General features: G+C 47.0%; 1 protein-coding gene across 1 annotated transcript in view; it reads left to right on the top strand.

The window, feature by feature from the left end:
• The window catches only part of LOC140402239 (neuronal PAS domain-containing protein 1), a 196,218-nt gene extending 180,637 nt beyond the window's left edge, over positions 1-15,581 (top strand). Inside the window, exons 4-5 of the mRNA XM_072489868.1 lie at positions 13,893-13,982; positions 15,570-15,581. Coding sequence (XP_072345969.1) covers positions 13,893-13,982; positions 15,570-15,581 — 102 coding nt within the window. The remainder of the gene's footprint in view (positions 1-13,892; positions 13,983-15,569) is intronic.
• Positions 15,582-22,664: the final 7,083 nt, after the last annotated feature.

The following is a 22,664-nucleotide window of genomic DNA, read 5'->3' as shown; positions in this document are numbered from 1 at the left end:
TAAAACTCTGAGGCGCAGAGGGATCTGGGTGTCTGAGTGTATGGATCGCACTTAATTAGGAAAGCTAATGGAATGTTATTGTTTATTGCGGGGTGGGGGGAGGTGAATATAAAATTGGAGAGGTTATGCTTCAGTTGTACAGGGTGCTGGTGAGACCACATCTGGAACAGTATTCGCCTCCTCATTGAAGGAAAGATGTAAACGTGTTGGGAGCAGTTCAGAGATGGTTTGCCAGGCTAATACCTGGAATGTGAGGGCTGTGCTATGAGGAAAGGTTGGAGAAATTAGGCTTGCATCCGCCGGAGTTTAGAGGAGTGAGAGGCGACTTGATTGAAACCTTTAAGATCCTGAGGGGTGTGGACAGGGTGGGTGTGGAGAGGATGTTTCCTCTTGTGGGAGAATCTAGAACTGGCAGGGGGGGTCACTGTTTAAAAATGAGGAGGCGTCCATTTAAAACAGAGATGAGGAGAATTTCTTTCTCTTCAGGGCCGTGAGTCTCTGGAACTCTCTTCCTCAAAAGGCAGTGGAAGCGGAGTCTTTGAACGTTTTCAAGTCAGAGGGGGATAGATTCTCGCTGGACGAGGGGGTGAAAGGTTATGGGGGGGGGGTAGGCAAGGTGCAGATGTGAGGTGACTATCAGATCAGCCACGATCTTATTAAATGGCGGAGCAGCCTCGAGGGGCTGAATGGCCTCCTCCTGTTCCTTGCTCGTACGTTCGTATGAATGCACTAAGACTACAGAAGTATACAATCAGGACTCCCGGCAGTGGGACTGAAAGATCACAATCTCCTGATATGTCTATATATAGGGACACACATCTGGAAGTCCATATATTCACATTGCAGACATTCCCAGGATTTTGTGCGATGATATTCCTCATTCTGTTCCGGCAGCAGCTTTTACAAATTCATACATCTGCATGACTTTATTCCGAAACTGCGAACCAATAAATAATATCAGGGAAAGCAATTTAATCGAACTCGCTCCATGGTAATGATTATTGATTGTGCAAATTGCACATAAAATCATCGAGTAAACATTTCATAAACACATATTGCATCATGTGAGCCATATTACGCATTATAATGTGCATTTCTTCCAGTAAATATCCTGTGACAAGTGTAGAACAACGAGAATGTGCACTCGGTACCATAATAATCTGCTCTTTCATGTAAAATACATCTGTAATTATCGATGCATAATTCTCATGCATACTAATGCCCAATATTAATTTCCGAAAGTTATTGTTGTGGGGGGCGGTGGTGCATGGCTGGACGTTCGCCCAGGGTGTCTAACACTTTGCACCCACCCTGAGATCACCCTTAATCTTAGATGTTCGAGGGTATGCAGTCTGGGCTTGGAAACGCCAGTGCGGTTAGCTGTATTGCAAACCCAGGAAATTAAGTATTGGAACATATGGCAACGGACTGTGCGAAATGTTGGTCAGGGTCCCTCGGTGAGCCACGCTTCGCAAGGGTTCAGGTCCCAAGGTAGCTAAATGGAGTTTGGATCTACCACGATCTAAGAGGTTCGAGGGGCTGAATGGTCTCCGGCTCTTAAGCAAGTCAAAACTTGTTTTCATGCCCAGGGCGGCAGATTGTGTGATAATTTACTCGAGGTTGAAGTCAAAGTGTAAGTGGACGTGCCAACTGGGTGGCACAGCGGTTAGCACTGCTGCCTCGCAGCACCAGGGACCCGGGTTCAATTCCCACCCTCGGGTGGCTGTTTGTGCGGAGTTTGCACTTTCTCTGTGTGGGTTTCCTCCGGGTGCTCCGGTTCCCTCCCATAGGCCAAAGATGTGCAGGTTAGGTGGATTGGCCGTGCTGAATTGCTCCTTAGTATCCAAAACGGCTAGGTGGGGTTACTGGGTTACGGTGATAGGATGGAGGCGTGGGCTTAAGTAGGGTGCGCTTTCCAAGGGCCGGTGCAGAGTCGATGGGCCGAATGGCCTCCTTCTGCACTGTAAATTCTACGATTCTGGAGGGAGAAGGGTTTGAGGCTGGATTTCCAGCCTTCCGATTGGGGCTGGGATTGAAGTCCGGATGGAGGGATTGGTGTCCGGATGGAACTAAGCGTGGTCCCGCCACTTGGCGTGCAGGCTCCCTGGCTCAATCCCATCTTGGACCCTTTGCTAAGTGGGATCGGGTTGGCGAAGGCTACCCATTCGCAGGGCTCTTTAAAATGCCCATTGGGGCCAGAGAGCAGCAGGAGGCGGCCTCCTGGCGTCAGGCCACAGGGCCACTACTTCAGTCAGGCTTAGAGGCTCTCCGTGCCTGCCTGTTAAGGGTTCACCCAGCCCACTGCCCCCCTACAGCCTTCCCCCAACACTGGTAGCCTGGCTGCGAAAGCCAATTTTGAAACAGGGTTTGGGAAAATTGGAGAGATGGATCCTCCATATTGAAGCACCCTCTCTAGTACTTAACCCTCTACTGCAACCTCCTGAGTCTTCCAAGCTTGAAGACCTCTGACCTCTGACCTCACTGGCCCTCCAGTTTCAAGATTCCGCCTTCTGCTTTTAATTGGATGGTAAGCACGGCCCCTGGCCAATTAAAGAGGAGCCCCCTCGAAAATCAGGGCCAATGACTGCTCTCCACCCACCCACCAATCCTCCCCCTATTCCCTCCCGGTTGTTGGAAGCTGGGAATGATCCCGAATTTCATTTCCCGCTCTGATAGGGAAATCCAACCCCTGCCCTGGTGGCTTGGTGGGATTGCACCTTTTGGGAAAAAAGACAATGGGTGGGGAGGTGGGGGGTCACCATCGGCGGGACTGGAAGATTTCGGAATGGAAAATTTGGCCCAATGAGGTTACTGAGGCTCCTTAGCTGTTACCTGTGCTGATTTGGATTTCCTGTTTAAAATGGCGTCCTCCTGGCATGATTCTTTCTTTTCTTTTAAATTTAGAGTACCCAATTATTTCTTTCCAATGAAGGGGCAATTTAGCTTGGCCAACCCACCTACCCTGCACATCAGCCGAGACCTTCTTTCGAAAGAAGCGGTGACGTTTGCAGCTACGACGTTGGGACCTCACCTCCCTGCTCCGTGGTTCCCTCCGAGTGAGGCTTCCCGCCAGGAGCGCAGGAGTAGTAGATGCCCCCCTCCCCGGCTCACGGAGGCCCAATTAAATTTCAAGGTTCAGCCCCCCCCCCCCCCCCCCCCCCCCCGGGCACATTTGGCCCTCTCGAAAGGTGAGGGCAGCCATTCCACCTTCACCACTTTAATTACCTCTCGCTTACCAAGTATGGAGTGCGCGAATGCGAGGATTGGCCGGCTGTACACTCTCTCAGCACCGTTCCTCTTGAGCTGGCAGGTCAGCCCCATAAATCATCTCTTGAGGCAGCTTACTGCTCTTTATTTAATGCTTGCCAGATGGCACTGCGCAGTGCTAAAGGACCTCAGCGCGGTGATCTCACGTTCCTTGGAGTTAGAAGGGGATAAACTTTGGGCCTACCTTTAGTCCATGCCTGCAGTTGCCTAGGCCCCAAACTCTGGAATTGGCTCCCTAAATCCGTCTTTTCCTTTCTGTAAGCCACTCCTCAAAGACTACACCCAAGTTCTAGTCACTTGTTCTAATATCTCTTTATAGTTTGGTGTTAATTCTATCTGAAACTCCTGTGAAATTTCTCGGGTGTTTTTGCTGCATCAAAGGTGCCTTATAAATGCTTGTTGTCATCTCTGTTGACTTAGCTGATTGCCCGAATTTCAGATTCAAACACATCACGCTCGGATATACGTAACAAGGGCAGCAGATGCTTGGAAACATCCACCATCTGCACCTTCCCCTCCAAGCAACACACAATCCATAGATTCCCGACAGTGTAGAAGGAGGCCATTCGGCCTATCGAGTCTGCACCGACCCTCTGAAAGAGCACCCTCCCTGGGCCCACTCACCCCACCCCCCCGCCACCCTATTTCTTTAAAAAAATAGATTTAGAGTACCCAATTCATTTTATTTTCCAATTAAGGGGCAATTTGGCGTGTCCAATCCACCTACCCTGCACATCTTCGTGTTGTGGGGGCGAAACCCACGCAAACATGTGATCCAGAGCCGGGATCGAACCTGGGACCTCGGCGCCGTGAGGCTGCAGTGCTAACCATTGTGCCACCGTGCCGCCCCACCCCCACCCTATTCCTGTAACTTAAGACTTTTTAAAAAAATCCTTTAAACAGAAGCACATCAGGTTAAAGTCACTACTGAGAGCAGTTATTAGTTTTAAATCACCAAAGGATCGATTTACAATTTTTAGATTACAGAGAGAGAGACTCATACACCTTCTGGCTGTGACTGCAGCTATCCAGCTCTGAAAACAAAACTAAAACACACCCTGCAGCAAACAGCCTAAAACAAAAGTAAAAAGCTGACAGGCAGCCCAGCTCCACCCACACTCTGACATCACTGATAAACACCCATTTCTTAAAGGTACATTTTTTAAACACCCATTTCTTAAAGGTACTCTCACATGACACCTCCACCCAAGAAAAAAAAACCCATCAACTTCAAGATGGTTTCATTTTTCACCTTTTCACTATCCTTTAAGAAATGCACACAGTAAATATACGTTTTCGTTTCAAAAAACAACACACACAAACAGGTATAATAATATAGTCCATTTTTTTTTTGTTCTTCTTCCTCCAACTAAAATCCTTCTCAATTGACAGTCTCTTTGAACAAGAAGGTCTCTGCACGATCCGTCCATTTCTCTACGCCTCGGCATTTCTCTTTAAAGTTAGAGACTCCAGTTCAATCTGATCACAGAGTCCCATGTAATTCTCCAACACAGGAGCATTGGTTATCACAGCTTTCAGGCTGTCAAATGCCTGTTGAAACTGCGCTGTCCACTGAAATTTTCGACGTGTCTTCAACAAGTCCATCAGTGGAGCAACCACGCTACAAAAGCTTTGCACAACCGTTCGATCAGATCCACTCATGCCAAGAAATCGCATTATTTCCCTTCGTCTTGAGGGTATCGGAAACCCCCCAATAACTGTTGGTTTCACATCCCGTGTGACCATTCGACCCTGTCCAATTGTATGGCCAAGGAAAGTGACTTGGGCTTTTCCAAATTCACTTGTGGCTAGGTTTATCACCAAACCCGCCTCCTGAAGTCGATCGAATAACTCCATCAGATGTTTTAAATGCTCTTTCCATGTCTGGCCAAAAATTACCAGATCGTGGATGTATACCGCACAATTGGGTAATCCTGAAACAACTTTGTTAGTTAACCGTTGAAATGTGGCTGGGGCGTTTTTCATGCCAGATGGCATAACTTTGAATTGGTATATACCATCAGGAGTCACAAAAGCTGAAATCTCCTTCGCCCTTTCGGATAAAGGTACCTGCCAGTAACCTTTAAGTAAATCCAGTTTGGAAATAAAAGCTGATTGTCCCACTTTCACAATGCAATCCTCCAAACGTGGGATAGGATAAGAGTCCGTTCTTGTAACTGCATTCACCTTTCGATAGTCCACACACAACTGTTGGGTACCGTCTGGTTTACGTACCATCACTATGGGTGAGCTCCATTGGCTGCAACCCACTTCAATTTGCCATTTTAAAGCATACTCTCAATCTCTTTGTTAACCTGTGCCAATTTTAAAGGGTTAAGTCTATATGGATGTTGTTTGATTGGAACAGCATTTCCCACATCTACATCATGTATAGCCATTTTAGTACTTCCCAATTTAACTCCACAAACTTGCCCATGTGATATCAATAACTCTTTCAGGTCAGTTTGTTTTTCCTCTGGAAGGTAACTGAACAATTTATCCCAATTTTTAAGAAAATTCTCATTTTCCAATTTAATTTGAGGTATGTCAACTTCACAGTCATCTGGATTTGGTTCATCGCTGAGTTAGAATCATTAAAACCTCCTTTTTCTCTCCTTCCCTTTCAAAGTACCTTTTAAGCATATTCACATGACACACTCGGTGAGTCTTCCTTCTATCTGGTGTTTTTACCACATAATTCACCTCACTTAATTTCCTTTCAATCTGATACGGTCCACAAAACCTAGCTTTTAAAGGTTCACCTACCACTGGTAACAACACTAAAACTTTATCCCCACTGGCAAAACTACGAACTTTGGATTTCTTGTCGGCTACCCGTTTCATCACATTTTGTGCAACTTTTAAATGTTGTCTAGCCAATTCACCTGCTCTATTTAATCGTTCCCTAAAATTTGACATGTAATCCAATAATGTAAGTTCTGGGCGTCATTCTCCGCCAGCGGGACTCTCCGTTCTGCCGGCGCCCGGGGGTTTCCCGACGGCGTGGGGCTGCCCCACAATGGGAAACCCCATTGACCGGCCGGTGTTACGGAGACTCCCGCCGGCCGGTCGGGGCAGAAATGTGGCGGGGCGGGTAGGAGAATTTCGCCCCTGATTTCTCACTCACCAATTTTTCCTTAAACAACTTAAGTGGTCCTCTTACCTCATGACCAAAAATTAGTTCAAAAGGACTGAATTTGGTTGACTCATTAGGTGCATCCCTAATTGCAAACAGTACAAATAGAATTCCTTTATCCCAATCCTCTGGATAATCGTGCCAATAAGCCCTCAACATTGTCTTTAATGCCTTATGTCACTTTCTAACGTTCCCTGCGATCCTGGATGGTATGCTGTTGATTTAAATTGTTTTATTCTGAAGCTATCCATAACTTCTTTGAATAACCTTGAGGTAAAATTTGATCCTTGATCCAATTGTATTTCTGTGGGTAGTCCATATCTAGTAAAGAATTTAAGTAACTCCTCCACAATCTTTTTAGCTGCAATATTACGTACTGGAATGGCCTCTGGAAACCTAGTAGACACATCCATTATAGTCTAAAGATGTTGATTCCCACTTGTCTTAGGAAGCGGTCCTACGCAATCAATTAGGACCCTTGTAAAAGGTTCCTCAAATGCTAGAATGGGTATTTTTAAATCTGAGGTACACTCTCCTTATTATCCCCCATCAGATCACCTTTCCCTTTTCCACTTGAGTATTTCTCATGTCCCCAGTTTCTATCCCTCACAGACTGAAACTGATGTCGGAAACCAAGCTTCGATTTATGAACTAATTCATAATCATCTGCCATTTCTGCTGCTAACCTCGCAGTTTTAACCCTCTGTTCTTCCACATGAGTTCTCACTACATCAAGAATTGAATTTTTAAACTCCTCCAAAAGCATAATTTCTCTTGAGAGCTTCATATGTTTGGTCTATTTTTAAAGCCCTTATCCACCTATCAAAATTACTCTGTTTGAGCCTTTTAAACTCCATGTATGTTTGACCAAATTCTTTCCTTAAATTTCTAAACCTTTGCTGTAAGCTTTAGGCACTAGTTCACATGCACCTAAGATGGGTTTTTTCACCTCCTCATACGACCCAGATACCTCCTCCGGTAGTGATGCAAACACTTCACTAGCCCTACCTACCAGCTTTGTTTGAATCAGTAATACCCACATGACCTGTGGCCATTTCATTTGTTTAGCTACCTTCTCAAATGAAATAAAAAGGCTTCCACCTCCTTCTCATCAATCCTTGGCAATGCTTGGACATATTTAAATAGATCCCCACCAAGCCTTCGACTATGACGCTCTCTCTCACTATCCTCATCACTATCCTCCAACTGTACGTTTCCCTTTACGTCTACCAATTTTGACAGACTGTTATGTTTCATCGCCATTTTCTGAAGTTCAAACTCTCTCTCTTTTTCCCTTTCCTCTCTATCTCTTTCCTTTTGTTCTGCTAGGGCCATTCTTTCTTTGTTTCTTTCTTCTCTCTCCTTTTCTTTTCCCCCGATCTGTATCTCCCTTTCTCTTTCTTTTTCTCTCATTGCATATTCAAGCTGCTTTAATTCTTTTACATGTTCAAGTTGCTTAATCTGCGACTGGATCTTTGCCATTCCTAATGAGTCAGACTGTATCTCAGGTAATTTTAAATGCTTAGCCACCACCATAATTACCTCATCTTTTCACATTTTGTCAGGTAATGTTAACTGCAATGTTTTTGCCAAATCTAACAGTCTGCTTTTAGTCTCTGTCCTTAAGTTACTGCGTGTGACCGTCTCCACCCCCAAAAACTTCAGAGCCTCTGAAAGAGCCATTGTCCACAACACACTCCCTACTTAAGCTAAAATACCACACCTGAAAAGCAACCACAATATGCTCACCCCTCACTGTTTTAAGTTCACTAAGCCAATCCAATAGATAGACTTTTATCCCCCTCGAGCCCCAAATTTGTTATGGGCCAGGGTTTAGGGAACCCCAAAGTGTATCATGGAGTTCACCTGACCCACAACGTTTAATAGATTGTGGTATGGGGGAGCACATGGCCCACTCTACAGGTGTGGGACAGCAGAATTGGAAAAGTATTTTTTTAAAGCAAAACAATGTTTATTCTATGAACTCACGTTAACCTTTTCAAAACATACAGTGAACATCTTAGCAATCAACAATTCAAATACAACCCCCAAAGAATACAACACTAAGTAATCCTTAGGCTGTCCTTTTAACATCCTAAAACTTAAAAAAAAAACTTTAAACAGAAGCGCATCAGGTTAAATTCACTACTGAGAGCAGTTATTAGTTTTAAATCACCAAAGGATCGATTTACAGTTTTTAGATTACAGAGCGAGAGAGACTCATGCACCTTCTGGCTGTGACTGCAGCTATCCAGCTCTGAAAACGAAACTAAAACACACTCTGCAGCAAACAGCCTAAAACAAAAGTAAAAAGCTGACAGACAGCCCAGCTCCACCCACACTCTGACATCACTGATAAACACCCATTTCTTAAAGGTACCTTTCTTAAACACCCATTTCTCAAAGGTACTCTCACATGACAATGGGCAGGATGGCTCCCTCCCGTACCGCCCGCAACGGGGTGGGTAGAGTGGGAACATTCTGGCCGCGGTCACCATTACCATGAGGCGAACTTTCCATTCCAGATGTGACTCATCGAACTTGATTTCAACCCGCGTCCCCTGGGCCTCTTGATTACTAGTTCAGTGGCACCCGCCTGCCCGAGCTGCCTCCCTAACAGCGTGGAGGGTGTACCTACACCCCACGCCACCTTCCCGAGGGGCAATTCGGGACGATTAGGCCCCAGCCAGCAGTGGGGGGATGGGGTGGGGAGTCGGTGGGGGGGGGGGGGGGGGGGGGCGGGGTTTGGGATGGGGGGGGAGTCGGTGGCGGGGGGGGGCGGGGGAGACAGTGGGGGGGGGGGGGGGCTGAAACTGGAGCAGGGCAGAGATCTCGGAAGATAGGATGGGGACGGTGCCAGATGGCGGGATTTGAGCCGTACATTCCGCAGCTCATCAGTGATGCGCAGCCATTAATTCCTGCGATGGGGGCTATCTCTGACATTCACTTGTCTTGAGAAACATTGCACAGCGTGAATGGGTATTAACTTCACTTTACGCTCTCTGATTGAGAAGCAGAGCTGCCATTAAAAGCTACTCTGCTGTTTAATCATCCATCTTTATTAAATCTGCTAACTGAGAAGGCATCCCAGAATTGACATTTCCAATACTCCCAGTGCAGCCCGATGTAGTAAAAACTTCTCTGCAAATAGGAAAGATCATTTCGCAAATTTTGCTTGTACAAAAAAGGTATAAAAGCAGCTTTGGTGAGGAGGAGGAGGGGGGGGGGGTGGTTTGTTTGAGGAGTGCGTGTCATGAATTCATCAAGCCTGCAGCACAGAAACAGGCTCCTCGGCCCATCTGGTCCGTGCTGGCCCTCCTGTTCCACGCCGGGCCCCCTCCTCATCTCACTCGCTGGAGGAAGAAGAAAGCGAGGCCTGCATTTATGCAGCACCTTCCCTGGGGGCCACCCGGGCGTCCCAAAGCGTTTCACGGCCCATGAGGCAGCTTGCAATGTAGGAAATCTGCGCACAGCAGGGTGGGGGAGTGCCCTTCTGTTTGGTTGAGGGGTGGATTTGCCAACATGCGAATCAGGAGCAGGAGCAGGCCATTCGGCCCCTTGAGCCTCCTCCTCCATTCAATAAGATCAAGGCCAGGGGGGGAGATCCCCGCGTTCCTCAGTACTGCACTGGAGTCACAGTTACCTTCTATTTAGTCCCTTCTCCCTCATAGCCCAGAAAATGCACCGTGCTCGGTTATCTTTGGGTGAAGAGGTTTCTCCTGAGTCTGTATCACAGCTGAATCAACGTGAACAGACGGACTGACTCCCTGCTGTTAGCCGTCATTTGCCAGCAGGGGTTTCCAAGGTTCTTGTTTGTTTTCGTGGTCTCCTTTGATTTGCCGAATGTTATGTTTTCCCGCTCGCTGTTCGGAGTCAGACCTTGTTTCCAGCGCGTGAGACTCCTACCTCTGCGTCAGAACGACATCGGGTTGGGTTGTCAAACCAGCCCAGAGATTTGGGCATAAAACACAAGCCTCCGGCCTAAAACCCGAAATCTCAGAAGGGTCCTTGGAGCCAAGGCTCTGGAAACCACCCGGTGTCCATGTAAATCCATCCGGCCCATCGCCTCTTTGCTTGAGCACTCCAAACTGCGACGTCTTGATTCCCTTAAGAGCGGGAGGTTGAGGGGAATTCCAATCACGGTGTTGAAAATGATGAAAGGGGGCAGCACGGCGGCGCAGTGGTTAGCCCTGCTGCCTCACGGGGCCGAGGTCCCGGGTTCGATCCCGGCTCTGGGTCACTGCCCGTGTGGAGTTGGCACATTCTCCCCGTGTCTGCGTGGGTTTCGCCCCCACAACCCAAAGATGTGCCAGGCGAGGTAGATTGCCCCTTAATTAGAAAATTGACCCTTAATTAGAAAAAATGAATTGGGGACTCTAAATTTATAAAACAAAAAGAAAATGATGAAAGGATTTGAGCGGGTAGATGGAGAGAAGGTAATCCCTCTGGTGGCCGGGCGGTGTGTGTGTTTGCGGGGTGGGGAGAGTTCAGACTAAGGGGACACGAATCTTCAAAATTCGAACCAAGTTATTCAGGAATGGAACGAGGAAGCCGGAATTTGGAACTCACTCCTGAAAGGGCGCAAATGCTGGTGGACAAGTGAAACTTTTAAGACTTTGATTGCTGGATTTTTGTTGAGTATCAAGGCAGCAAAGTGGGGAGGAGGGATGTCAATGGGGTTGAGGCACAGGTCAGCCATGATCCGAAGGAGCGCCATGGCATTTCCGAGGAGCTGAACATGCAGGAGGCCTGGGACCGGACGGGTGCCAGATTTGGGGGATTTTACGGGATTTGGTCTGGCATGTGTCTACCGTCCATAAGACAAAGTGTGAAAAGCGAAGAATTAAAGGGTTTTATTCAAGCTGCTCCTCAAAGAGGCAGCTTCAAAAGGAGCCGGATTTCTGGTCCTTGCCGATTCTGGAAGGCCGGGTAAGGGGTCCGGTAGTTCTTTTCCTAGGTTATGGAGTCATAGATGTTTACAGCATGGAAACAGGCCCTTCGGCCCAGCTAGTCCATGCCGCCCCGTTTCTATCGCTAAGCTCGTCCCACTTGCCCGCATTTGGCCCATATCCCTCTATACCCACCCTGCCCATGTAACTGTCTAACTGCTTTTTAAAGGACAAAATTGTCCCCGCCTCTACCCCTGCCTCTGGCAGCCCGTTCCAGGTGCTCAGCACCCTCTGTGTGAAGAAATTTCCCCTCTGGTCTCTTTTGTATCTCTCCCCTCTCACCTTTAACCTATGCCCTCTAGTTCTAGACTCCTCTACCTTTGGGAAAAGATGTTGACTATCTCCCTTATCGATGCTCCTTCAACAAGACGTCCCAACTCCTGTATTCAATATTCTGACCAATAAAACCTAGCATGCTGAATGCCTTCTTCACCACCCTGTCCACCTGCGACTCCACCTTCAAGGAGCTATGAACCTGTACCCCGAGATCTCTTTGTTCTGTAACTCTCCCCAGCTCCCTACCATTAACTGAGTAGGTCCTGCCCTGATTTGATCGAATAAAATGCATCACCTCACATTTATCCAAATTAAACTCCATCTGCCATTCATCGGCCCACTGGCCCAATTGGTCCAGATCCTGTTGCAATCTTATATAACCTTCTTTAAGTTCCTCAAATTCACAAAGGCACACCTCCCAACTTTCCCCCGACTGCCCATGCCAATGCCACTGATATGAGAACCTAACCAGCAGATGGACCGGATGCCATTGTTTGCAGCCTCAGTGACAGTGGGTCAGGCTGCACTTGAGCACCTTGTCTGACGCTCCAGTGCCGGAGCGGGTGGTGCACTGTTGAAGGTGCCACCCCCTCGACAGGGATGGCAAACCGATGCATCACTGTCTTACGATGTGAACGATCCCATGGCACTATTTGACAAAGGCCCCCCCCCACCCTCTCGGGATTCTGGAGGATATTTACTCCTCAACCAACACGGACAAAAACGTACATTTCGGACGGAGACTAATGTGAAAGCAGAAAACCGCGGACGCTGGAGATCTGAAATCAGAACAGAAAGTGCCGGGAAACCCTCAGGCGCTCTGGAAGCGTCTGCGGAGAGAGGAGCAGGTTTAACGTTTCCGGTCCGTGTGACTCCTCTTCAGAGCTGGAGCGGGGCAGAAAGGTGACGGATTTGATAATGTTCAAGAAGGGATGGGTCAGGAATGGGTGTGAGCTCGGAGAGGTTGGAAAAAGATGTTTAGGGCAAGGCAACGGAAGTGTTTTTTAAAAAACTTTTTATAAATTAAGAGTACCCAGTTCATTTTTTTTCCAATTAAGGAGCAATTTAGCGCGGCCAATCCACCTACCCTGCACACCTTTGGGTTGTGGGGGGGCGAAACCCACGCAGACACGGGGAGAATGTGTAAACTCCACACGGACAGTGACCCAGAGCCGCGATCGAACCTGGTACCTCGGCGCCGTGAGGCAGCAGCGCTAACCCACTGCGCCATCGTGCTGCCCGGCAACGGAAGTGTAAATGGTAGAGTTAAGGACTAAAGAAGGTATTAATAGCGGCATAAAGGTACGGCCGCAGAATGTGTGAGGAGAGGAAGAAAGGTCAGCCCTCTGAGAGAAAAAACTATGAACAAGTGACAGATAGCCCCGTGGGAGGAGGGGGGGGAGGGAGGGAGGGGCGGTGGTTTGCATTGGGACCAAAAAAACATTCTGAATGTCAAGTCCAATAGGACTCTGCTTCAGAACGGTAATATTGTTAGGCTGGGCCAGACAGCTTTTTGGTCTCCCAGGGAATTATGGGATGTGGGGAACGGGCAGGAACGATGGTATTTTAATGGAGGAGCAGGCTTGACGGGCCGAATGGTCTACTCCTGCCCCTATGTTAACACTGTTTCTCTGCCCGCGAATGCCGCCAGGCCAGCTTGAGTTCCTCCAGCACTGCTTTCAAATCGGGCGCTCACCTTTTGGTTCATTTCAACAACAGAAACACAAACTCGCATTTACATAGCCCCCTTCACAACCCCAAAGCACTTTGCAGCCCGCAAAGTACATTTGTGAAGCGTAGCCGTCGCGTAGCCCAGGGAAGGCAGCAGCGCAAATTGTGCACTGAAAGATCCCACAGGAAGCAACGGGATTACCGGCAGGTAAACATTTTCAGCGATGTCGGAGATCTCCCTTGCCCTCCTTTGGAATGGCAGCATGTGATCCTTCACCTCCAGTTGAGAGGGCAGATTGGGAGGGGGGAGGGGGGCGGGGAGGACTCTGTTTGAACATCCTGTCAGAATAAAGGATTTTGCTCGGTACGGAATTTCAATTGACGAATTTGCCAGCTTGACATCTCTTGAATGGGAGGTTTTCAATGCAGGACTTCGAGTCGTTACTGAGAGGTGTGGTAAATTGTGCATCGTCCTCCCTTTTCTGTACGATCGGATGTGAACTGAGTTGCTCCCAAAGTGGTCGAGACTGTTTATTTTTTTAAAAAATATCGAACTGCTTAACTTTAATTTCTTTCTTGCTTTTCTTCCGCAGTCCTTGGATGGTTTTATTTTTGCACTAAATCGAGAAGGGAAATTCTTGTACATCTCTGAAACCGTCTCCATCTACTTGGGACTGTCGCAGGTAGGATAAACACGGCTGCTCTTCATTCCTTCTTCGCGCACTTAGCCTAGCGTTCCCGGCGCGGCAGCCGTGCTCCATGCTCGGATCGCCGGCGGGTTCCAGGCCTGGCCAGCCGGGTCCCTCCGGGAGCCACTGTTGAGGACAGGTTGGGCTTGTTTCGAGGAAGAGTAAGATGCGACTCTCTTTAGGGTTTTGATCAAGAGTGGTTTCATGAGCGGTACAGGCTTGGAGGGCCGATGGCAATCCTATTATCTAATTGGGGCGAGATTGGAGAGCTCTGAGGTACAGAAGGACCTGGGCGTCTGAGTGCATGAATCGTAAAAGGCAGAAACAGCAAGTAATTGAATGCTAACAGAATGTTATTGGTTATTGTGAGAGGAATTGAATGTATAAGTCGGGAGGGGCACTAGTGAGGTCACATCTTGAGTATCACGTGCAGTATTGCTCACTTTATTTATGGAAGGATGTAAACGCGTTGGGAGCAGATCAGAGAAGGTTGACCAGACTCATACCAGGAACGGGCGGGTTACCTCGTGAGGGAAGGTTGGAGAGGCTGGGTTTGTATCCGCTGAAGTATAGAAGATTGAGCGGCGACATAATCGAAATCTTTAAGATCCTGAGGGATTCTCGACATGGTGGACGTGGAGAGGCTGTCTCCCCTTGTGGGAGAATCTAGAACTAGGGGGTCACTGATTAAAAATAAGGGGTCGCTCATTTGAGACTGAGATGAGGCGAAATTATTTCCCCTCAGAAGGTCGCGAGTGTCTGGAACTCGCTTCCTGAAAGGACGGTGGAATTCATTTCCCAATTCATTTTTTCCAATTAGGGGGCAATTTAGCGTGGCCAATCCACCTACCCTGCACATCTTTGGGTTGTGGGGGCGAAACCCACGCAAACACGAGGAGAATGTGCAAACTCCACACGGACCCAGAGCCGGGATCGAACCTGGGACCTCGGCGCCGTGAGGCAGCAGGGCTAACCCACTGCGCCACCGTGCTGCCTACCTTTGAATAATTTTAAGGCAGAGGTGGATAGATTCTTGGTAAGCAAAGGGGGGGGGGCGGTGGTGGTGGTGGGGGCAGTGACAGGTTATCGGGGGGTGAGCGGGATGCAGATTTGAGGTTACCATCAGATGAGCCGTGATCTTATTAAATGGGCGAGCAGGCTCGAGGGGCTGAATGGCCTCCTCCTGTTCCTTGCTGGCATGGTAGAAGTCCGGGCGAAGCACAGAACTTAACCAAAAGCTCAAGTTAAAAAGATCACGGCTAAAATACATAGATGCTGGTGGGGCCTTCATAGATTCTTCTCCCGGAGACAACATTGAAGAAATTTGTTAACGGAGGAGGTCATTCAGCCCCTCGATCCTACTCCGCCACTCAGTAAGGTCACGGCTGATGTGCAACTTAACTCCACACACCTGCCGTTGCCCCATATCTCTGAATATCTTCGGTTAGCAAGAATCAATCAACTTGGATTTAATATGAGCACTTGATGTCTCGCAGATTGCCGTTTGCGCTGTAGAGGTAGAGTCCGAAACAGCCTTCATTCTTTGTGTGTAAACATGTTTTCTAATTTCGCTCCTGAAAGGTTTGCCTCTAATCTTTGTATTCTGTGCCCCTGATGGAGGCTCTCACAACTAGTGGAGATAGTTTCTCTCTATCTGCCCTGTCCGTTTGCCTAAATACCTTAAAAATGTCCTTCAAGTCGCCCCTTAACCTTCGGAATTCCAGGGAATCCAACCTTAGTTTGTGTAATCTCCCCTTGCAATTAAACGCATGGCGTCCGATATCCTCCCCGAGGTGTTCCTCAGCCATCTGAACCCCAAAGATAGGTTGTCCAACCACACCTACCTGAAGTGGCCAATACCGAAGTCTCATTCACCCTCACAGGTATTAATGGATTGAGTATTATTGGGTGACTATAATTCATTTTGTTTTCCGTCTCAAAACTTCATGTGGGGTGTGTGCACGCGCACCTCACACATCCTCCGTACACACTCACCTCACACATCCTCCGTACACACTCACCTCACACATCCTCCGTACACACTCACCTCACACATCCTCCGTACACACTCACCTCACACATCCTCCGTACACACGCACCTCACACATCCTCCGTACACACTCACCTCACACATCCTCCGTACACACGCACCTCACACATCCTCCGTACACACTCACCTCACACATCCTCCGTACACACGCACCTCACACATCCTCCGTACACACTCACCTCACACATCCTCCGTACACACTCACCTCACACATCCTCCGTACACACGCACCTCGCACATCCTCCGTACACACTCACCTCACACATCCTCCGTACACACTCACCTCACACATCCTCCGTACACACTCACCTCACACATCCTCCGTACACACTCACCTCACACATCCTCCGTACACACGCACCTCACACATCCTCCATACACACACACCTCACACATCCTCCGTACACACGCACCTCACACATCCTCCGTACACACTCACCTCACACATCCTCCGTACACACTCACCTCACACATCCTCCGTACACACTCACCTCACACATCCTCCGTACACACGCACCTCACACATCCTCCGTACACACTCACCTCACACATCCTCCGTGCACACGCACCTCACACATCCTCCGTACACACTCACCTCACACATCCTCCGTACACACTCACCTCACACATCCTCCGTATACACTCACCTCACACATCCTCCGTACACACTCACCTCACACATCCTCCGTATACACTCACCTCACACATCCTCCGTACACACGCACCTCACACATCCTCCGTACACACTCCTTAAAGTCTTGAAACCTTCCATCAATTCACTTCTTAACCTTCTGGATTCCAGACAATACAATCCTCGTAATTTAACCCATTACATAAACCCCAACACAAGAAATATGTCCCATACACAACACACACACACATTCACACGCACATATTCACACTCACGAAGGTTCACACTCTCACACATGCTCACACACGTGCACATAAACTCGCGCACTCACTCACTCATGTGCACTCACACACACGTGCACTCACTCACACACACGTGCTCAATCACTCACACACACTCATTCTCTCATACACACTCACGCACTCAGTCACGCACACACACCCACTCTCACACACAGAAAAATGCAAATGTACACACGCAGTCATACACACACATACACACACCCGCACATATATTCTCACAGACACAATCATTCTCACACATCCACACACAGACATACATGCACACACACATACACACTCGCACACATACACTCATACAACATGCACACCCTTTCCACCCGGCTAATTCTCTCCTCCAACCTCTTCCATCAGGCAGGAGATACAAAAGTCTGAGAACACACACTAACAGGTTCAAAAACGGCTTCTTCCCCGCTGTTACCAGACTCCTGAATGACCCTCTTATGGACATATCTAATCTCCTTATGCATCTTCTCCACTGAGTAGTACTACACTCAGTATGCTTCACCCGATGTCTGTACCTATGTACACACACTCACTCATACAGACACACACTCACACAAATGCTCACTCACACATACAGACAAACACTCACTCATACAGACACACACTCACACAAATACTCACTCACTCATACAGACACACATTCACACAAATACTCACTCACTCATACAGACACACACTCACTCATACAGACACACACTCACACAAATACACACTCACTCACACAGACACACACTCACACAAATACTCACTCACACATACAGACACACACTCACTCATACAGACACATACTCACACAAATACTAACTCACTCATACAGACACACACTCACACAAATACTCACACACTCATACAGACACACACTCACACAAATACACACTCACTCATACAGACACACACTCACTCATACAGACACACACTCACACAAACACACACTCACTCATACAGACACACACTCACACAAATACTCACTCACTCATACAGACACACACTCACACAAATACTCACTCACTCATACAGACACACACTCACACAAACACACACTCACTCATACAGGCACACACTCACACAAATACTCACTCACTCACACAGACACACACTCACACAAATACACACTCACTCACACAAACACATACTCACTCACACAAACACACACTCACACATACAGACACACACTCACACATACAGACACACACTCACACAAATACTCACTCACTCATACCGACACACACTCACACAAATACTCACTCACACATACAGACACACACTCACACAAATACTCACTCACACATACAGACACACACGCACTCACTCTTACTCATACAGACACACACTCACACAAATACTCACTCACTCATACAGACACACACTCACACACTCTTACTCATCCAGACACACACTCACACACTCACTCATACAGACACACACTCACACAAATACTCACTCATACAGACACACACTCGCACAAATACACACTCACTCATACAGACACACACTCACACACTCTTACTCATACAGACACACACTCACACAAATACACACTCACCCATACAGACACACACACACTCTTACGCATACAGACACACACTCACACAAATACACACTCACTCATACAGACACACACTCACACACTCTTACTCATACAGACACACACAGAAATACACACTCACTCATACAGACACACACTCACACACTCTTACTCATACAGACACACACTCACACAAATACACACTCACTCATACAGACACACACACACACACTCTTACTCATACAGACACACACTCACACAAATACTCACTCACTCATACAGACACACACTCACACACATTCACTCATACAGACACACACTCACACACACACACTCACACATACAGACACACACTCACACAAATACACACTCACTCATACAGACACACACTCACTCACTCTTACTCATACAGACACACACTCACACAAATACTCACTCACTCATACAGACACACACTCACACACTCTTACTCATCCAGACACACACTCACACACTCACTCATACAGACACACACTCACACAAATACTCACTCATACAGACACACACTCGCACAAATACACACTCACTCATACAGACACACACTCACACACTCTTACTCATACAGACACACACTCACACAAATACACACTCACCCATACAGACACACACACACTCTTACTCATACAGACACACACTCACACAAATACACACTCACTCATACAGACACACACTCACACACTCTTACTCATACAGACACACACAGAAATACACACTCACTCATACAGACACACACTCACACACTCTTACTCATACAGACACACACTCACACAAATACACACTCACTCATACAGACACACACTCACACACTCTTACTCATACAGACACACACTCACACAAATACTCACACACTCATACAGACACACACTCACACAAATACACACTCACTCATACAGACACACACTCACTCATACAGACACACACTCACACAAACACACACTCACTCATACAGACACACACTCACACAAATACTCACTCACTCATACAGACACACACTCACACAAATACTCACTCACTCATACAGACACACACTCACACAAACACACACTCACTCATAAAGACACACACTCACACAAATACTCACTCACTCACACAGACACACACTCACACAAATACACACTCACTCACACAAACACATACTCACTCACACAAACACACACTCACACATACAGACACACACTCACACATACAGACACACACTCACACAAATACTCACTCACTCATACCGACACACACTCACACAAATACTCACTCACACATACAGACACACACTCACACAAATACTCACTCACACATACAGACACACACTCACACAAATACACACTCACTCATACAGACACACACTCACTCACTCTTACTCATACAGACACACACACAAATACTCACTCACTCATACAGACACACACTCACACACTCTTACTCATCCAGACACACACTCACACACTCACTCATACAGACACACACTCACACAAATACTCACTCATACAGACACACACTCGCACAAATACACACTCACTCATACAGACACACACTCACACACTCTTACTCATACAGACACACACTCACACAAATACACACTCACCCATACAGACACACACTCACACAAATACTCACTCACTCATCCAGACACACACACACACACACACTCACTCATACATACACACACTCACACAAATACTCACTCACTCATACAGACACACACTCACACATACAGACACACACTCACACAAATACACACACACTCACACAAATACTCACTCACTCATACAGACACACACTCATACAGACACACACTCACACACACACACACTCACACATACAGACACACATTCACACAAATACTCACTCACTCATACAGACACACACTCACACACTCTTACTCATAGACCCACTCACAAATACACACTCACACATACAGACACATACTCCCACATACAGACACACACTCACACAAATACTCACTCACACATACAGACACACACTCACACAAATACTCACTCACACATACAGACACACACTCACACAAATACTCACTCACTCATACAGACACATGCTCACACAAATACTCACTCACACACACAGACACACACTCACACAAATACACACTCACTCATACAGACACACACTCACACAAACACACACTCACTCATACAGACACACACTCACACAAATACTCGCTCACTCATACAGACACACACACACTCATACAGACACACACAAACACACTCTTACTCATAGACACACACTCAGAAATACACACTCACACATACAGACACACACAAACACTCATGCAGATACACTCACAAATACAGACTCACTCTTACAGACACACACTCACCCAAACACACTCTTACTCATAGACACACACTCACAAATACACACTCACACATACAGACACACACACAAACACACTCACATACAGACACACACTCACACAAACACACTCTTACTCATAGACACACACTCACAAATACACACTCACACATACAGACACACACACAAACACACTCACATACAGACACACACTCACAAATACACACTGACACATACAGACACACACTCACAAATACACACTCACACATACAGACACACTCACTCATACAGACACACACTCACACATACAGACACACACTCACACAAATACACACTCACATACAGGCTCACACAAACACACACTCATACAGACATACACTCACACAAACACACACTCACTCATGCAGACACACACTCACACATACACACTCACATACAGACTCACACAAACACACACTCACTCATACAGACACACACTCACACAAATACACACTCACTCATACAGACACACACTCACACAAATACTCACTCACTCATACAGACACACACTCACACAAACACACACTCACTCATACAGACACACACTCACACAAATACACACTCACTCATACAGACACACACTCACACAAATGCTCACTCACTCATACAGACACACACTCACACAAACACACACTCACTCATACAGACACACACTCACACAAATACTCACTCACTCATACAGACACACACTCACACATACAGACACACACTCACACAAATACACACTCACTCATACAGAGACACACTCACACAAATACTCACTCACTCATACAGACACACACTCACACAAATACTCACTCATTCATACAGACACACACTCACACAAATACACACTCACTCATACAGACACACACACACACACTCTTACTCATAGACACACACTCAGAAATACACACACACACATACAGACACACACTCACACATACAGACACACACAAACACTCATGCAGATACACTCACAAATACAGACTCACTCTTACAGACACACACTCACACAAACACACTCTTACTCATAGACACACACTCACAAATACACACTCACACATACAGACACACACACAAACACACTCACATACAGACACACACTCACACAAACACACTCTTACTCATAGACACACACTCACAAATACACACTCACACATACAGACACACACACAAACACACTCACATACAGACACACACTCACAAATACACACTCACACATACAGACACACACTCACAAATACACACTCACACATACAGACACACTCACTCATACAGACACACACTCACACATACAGACACACACTCACACAAACACACTCACATACAGGCTCACACAAACACACACTCATACAGACATACACTCACACAAACACACACTCACTCATGCAGACACACACTCACACATACACACTCACATACAGACTCACACAAACACACACTCACTCATACAGACACACACTCACACAAATACACACTCACTCATACAGACACACACTCACACAAATACTCACTCACTCATACAGACACACACTCACACAAACACACACTCACTCATACAGACACACACTCACACAAATACACACTCACTCATACAGACACACACTCACACAAATACTCACTCACTCATACAGACACACACTCACACAAACAAACACTCACTCATACAGACACACACTCACACAAATACTCACTCACTCATACAGACACACACTCACACATACAGACACACACTCACACAAACACACACTCACTCATACAGACACAGACTCACACAAACACACACTCACTCATG

This window comes from Scyliorhinus torazame, chromosome 25 (assembly GCF_047496885.1).
Source record: "Scyliorhinus torazame isolate Kashiwa2021f chromosome 25, sScyTor2.1, whole genome shotgun sequence".
NCBI classification, from domain to species: Eukaryota; Metazoa; Chordata; class Chondrichthyes; order Carcharhiniformes; family Scyliorhinidae; genus Scyliorhinus; species Scyliorhinus torazame.
Note: the sequence above shows the minus strand (reverse complement) of the source record. Positions and strands in the feature narration are given on the sequence as shown.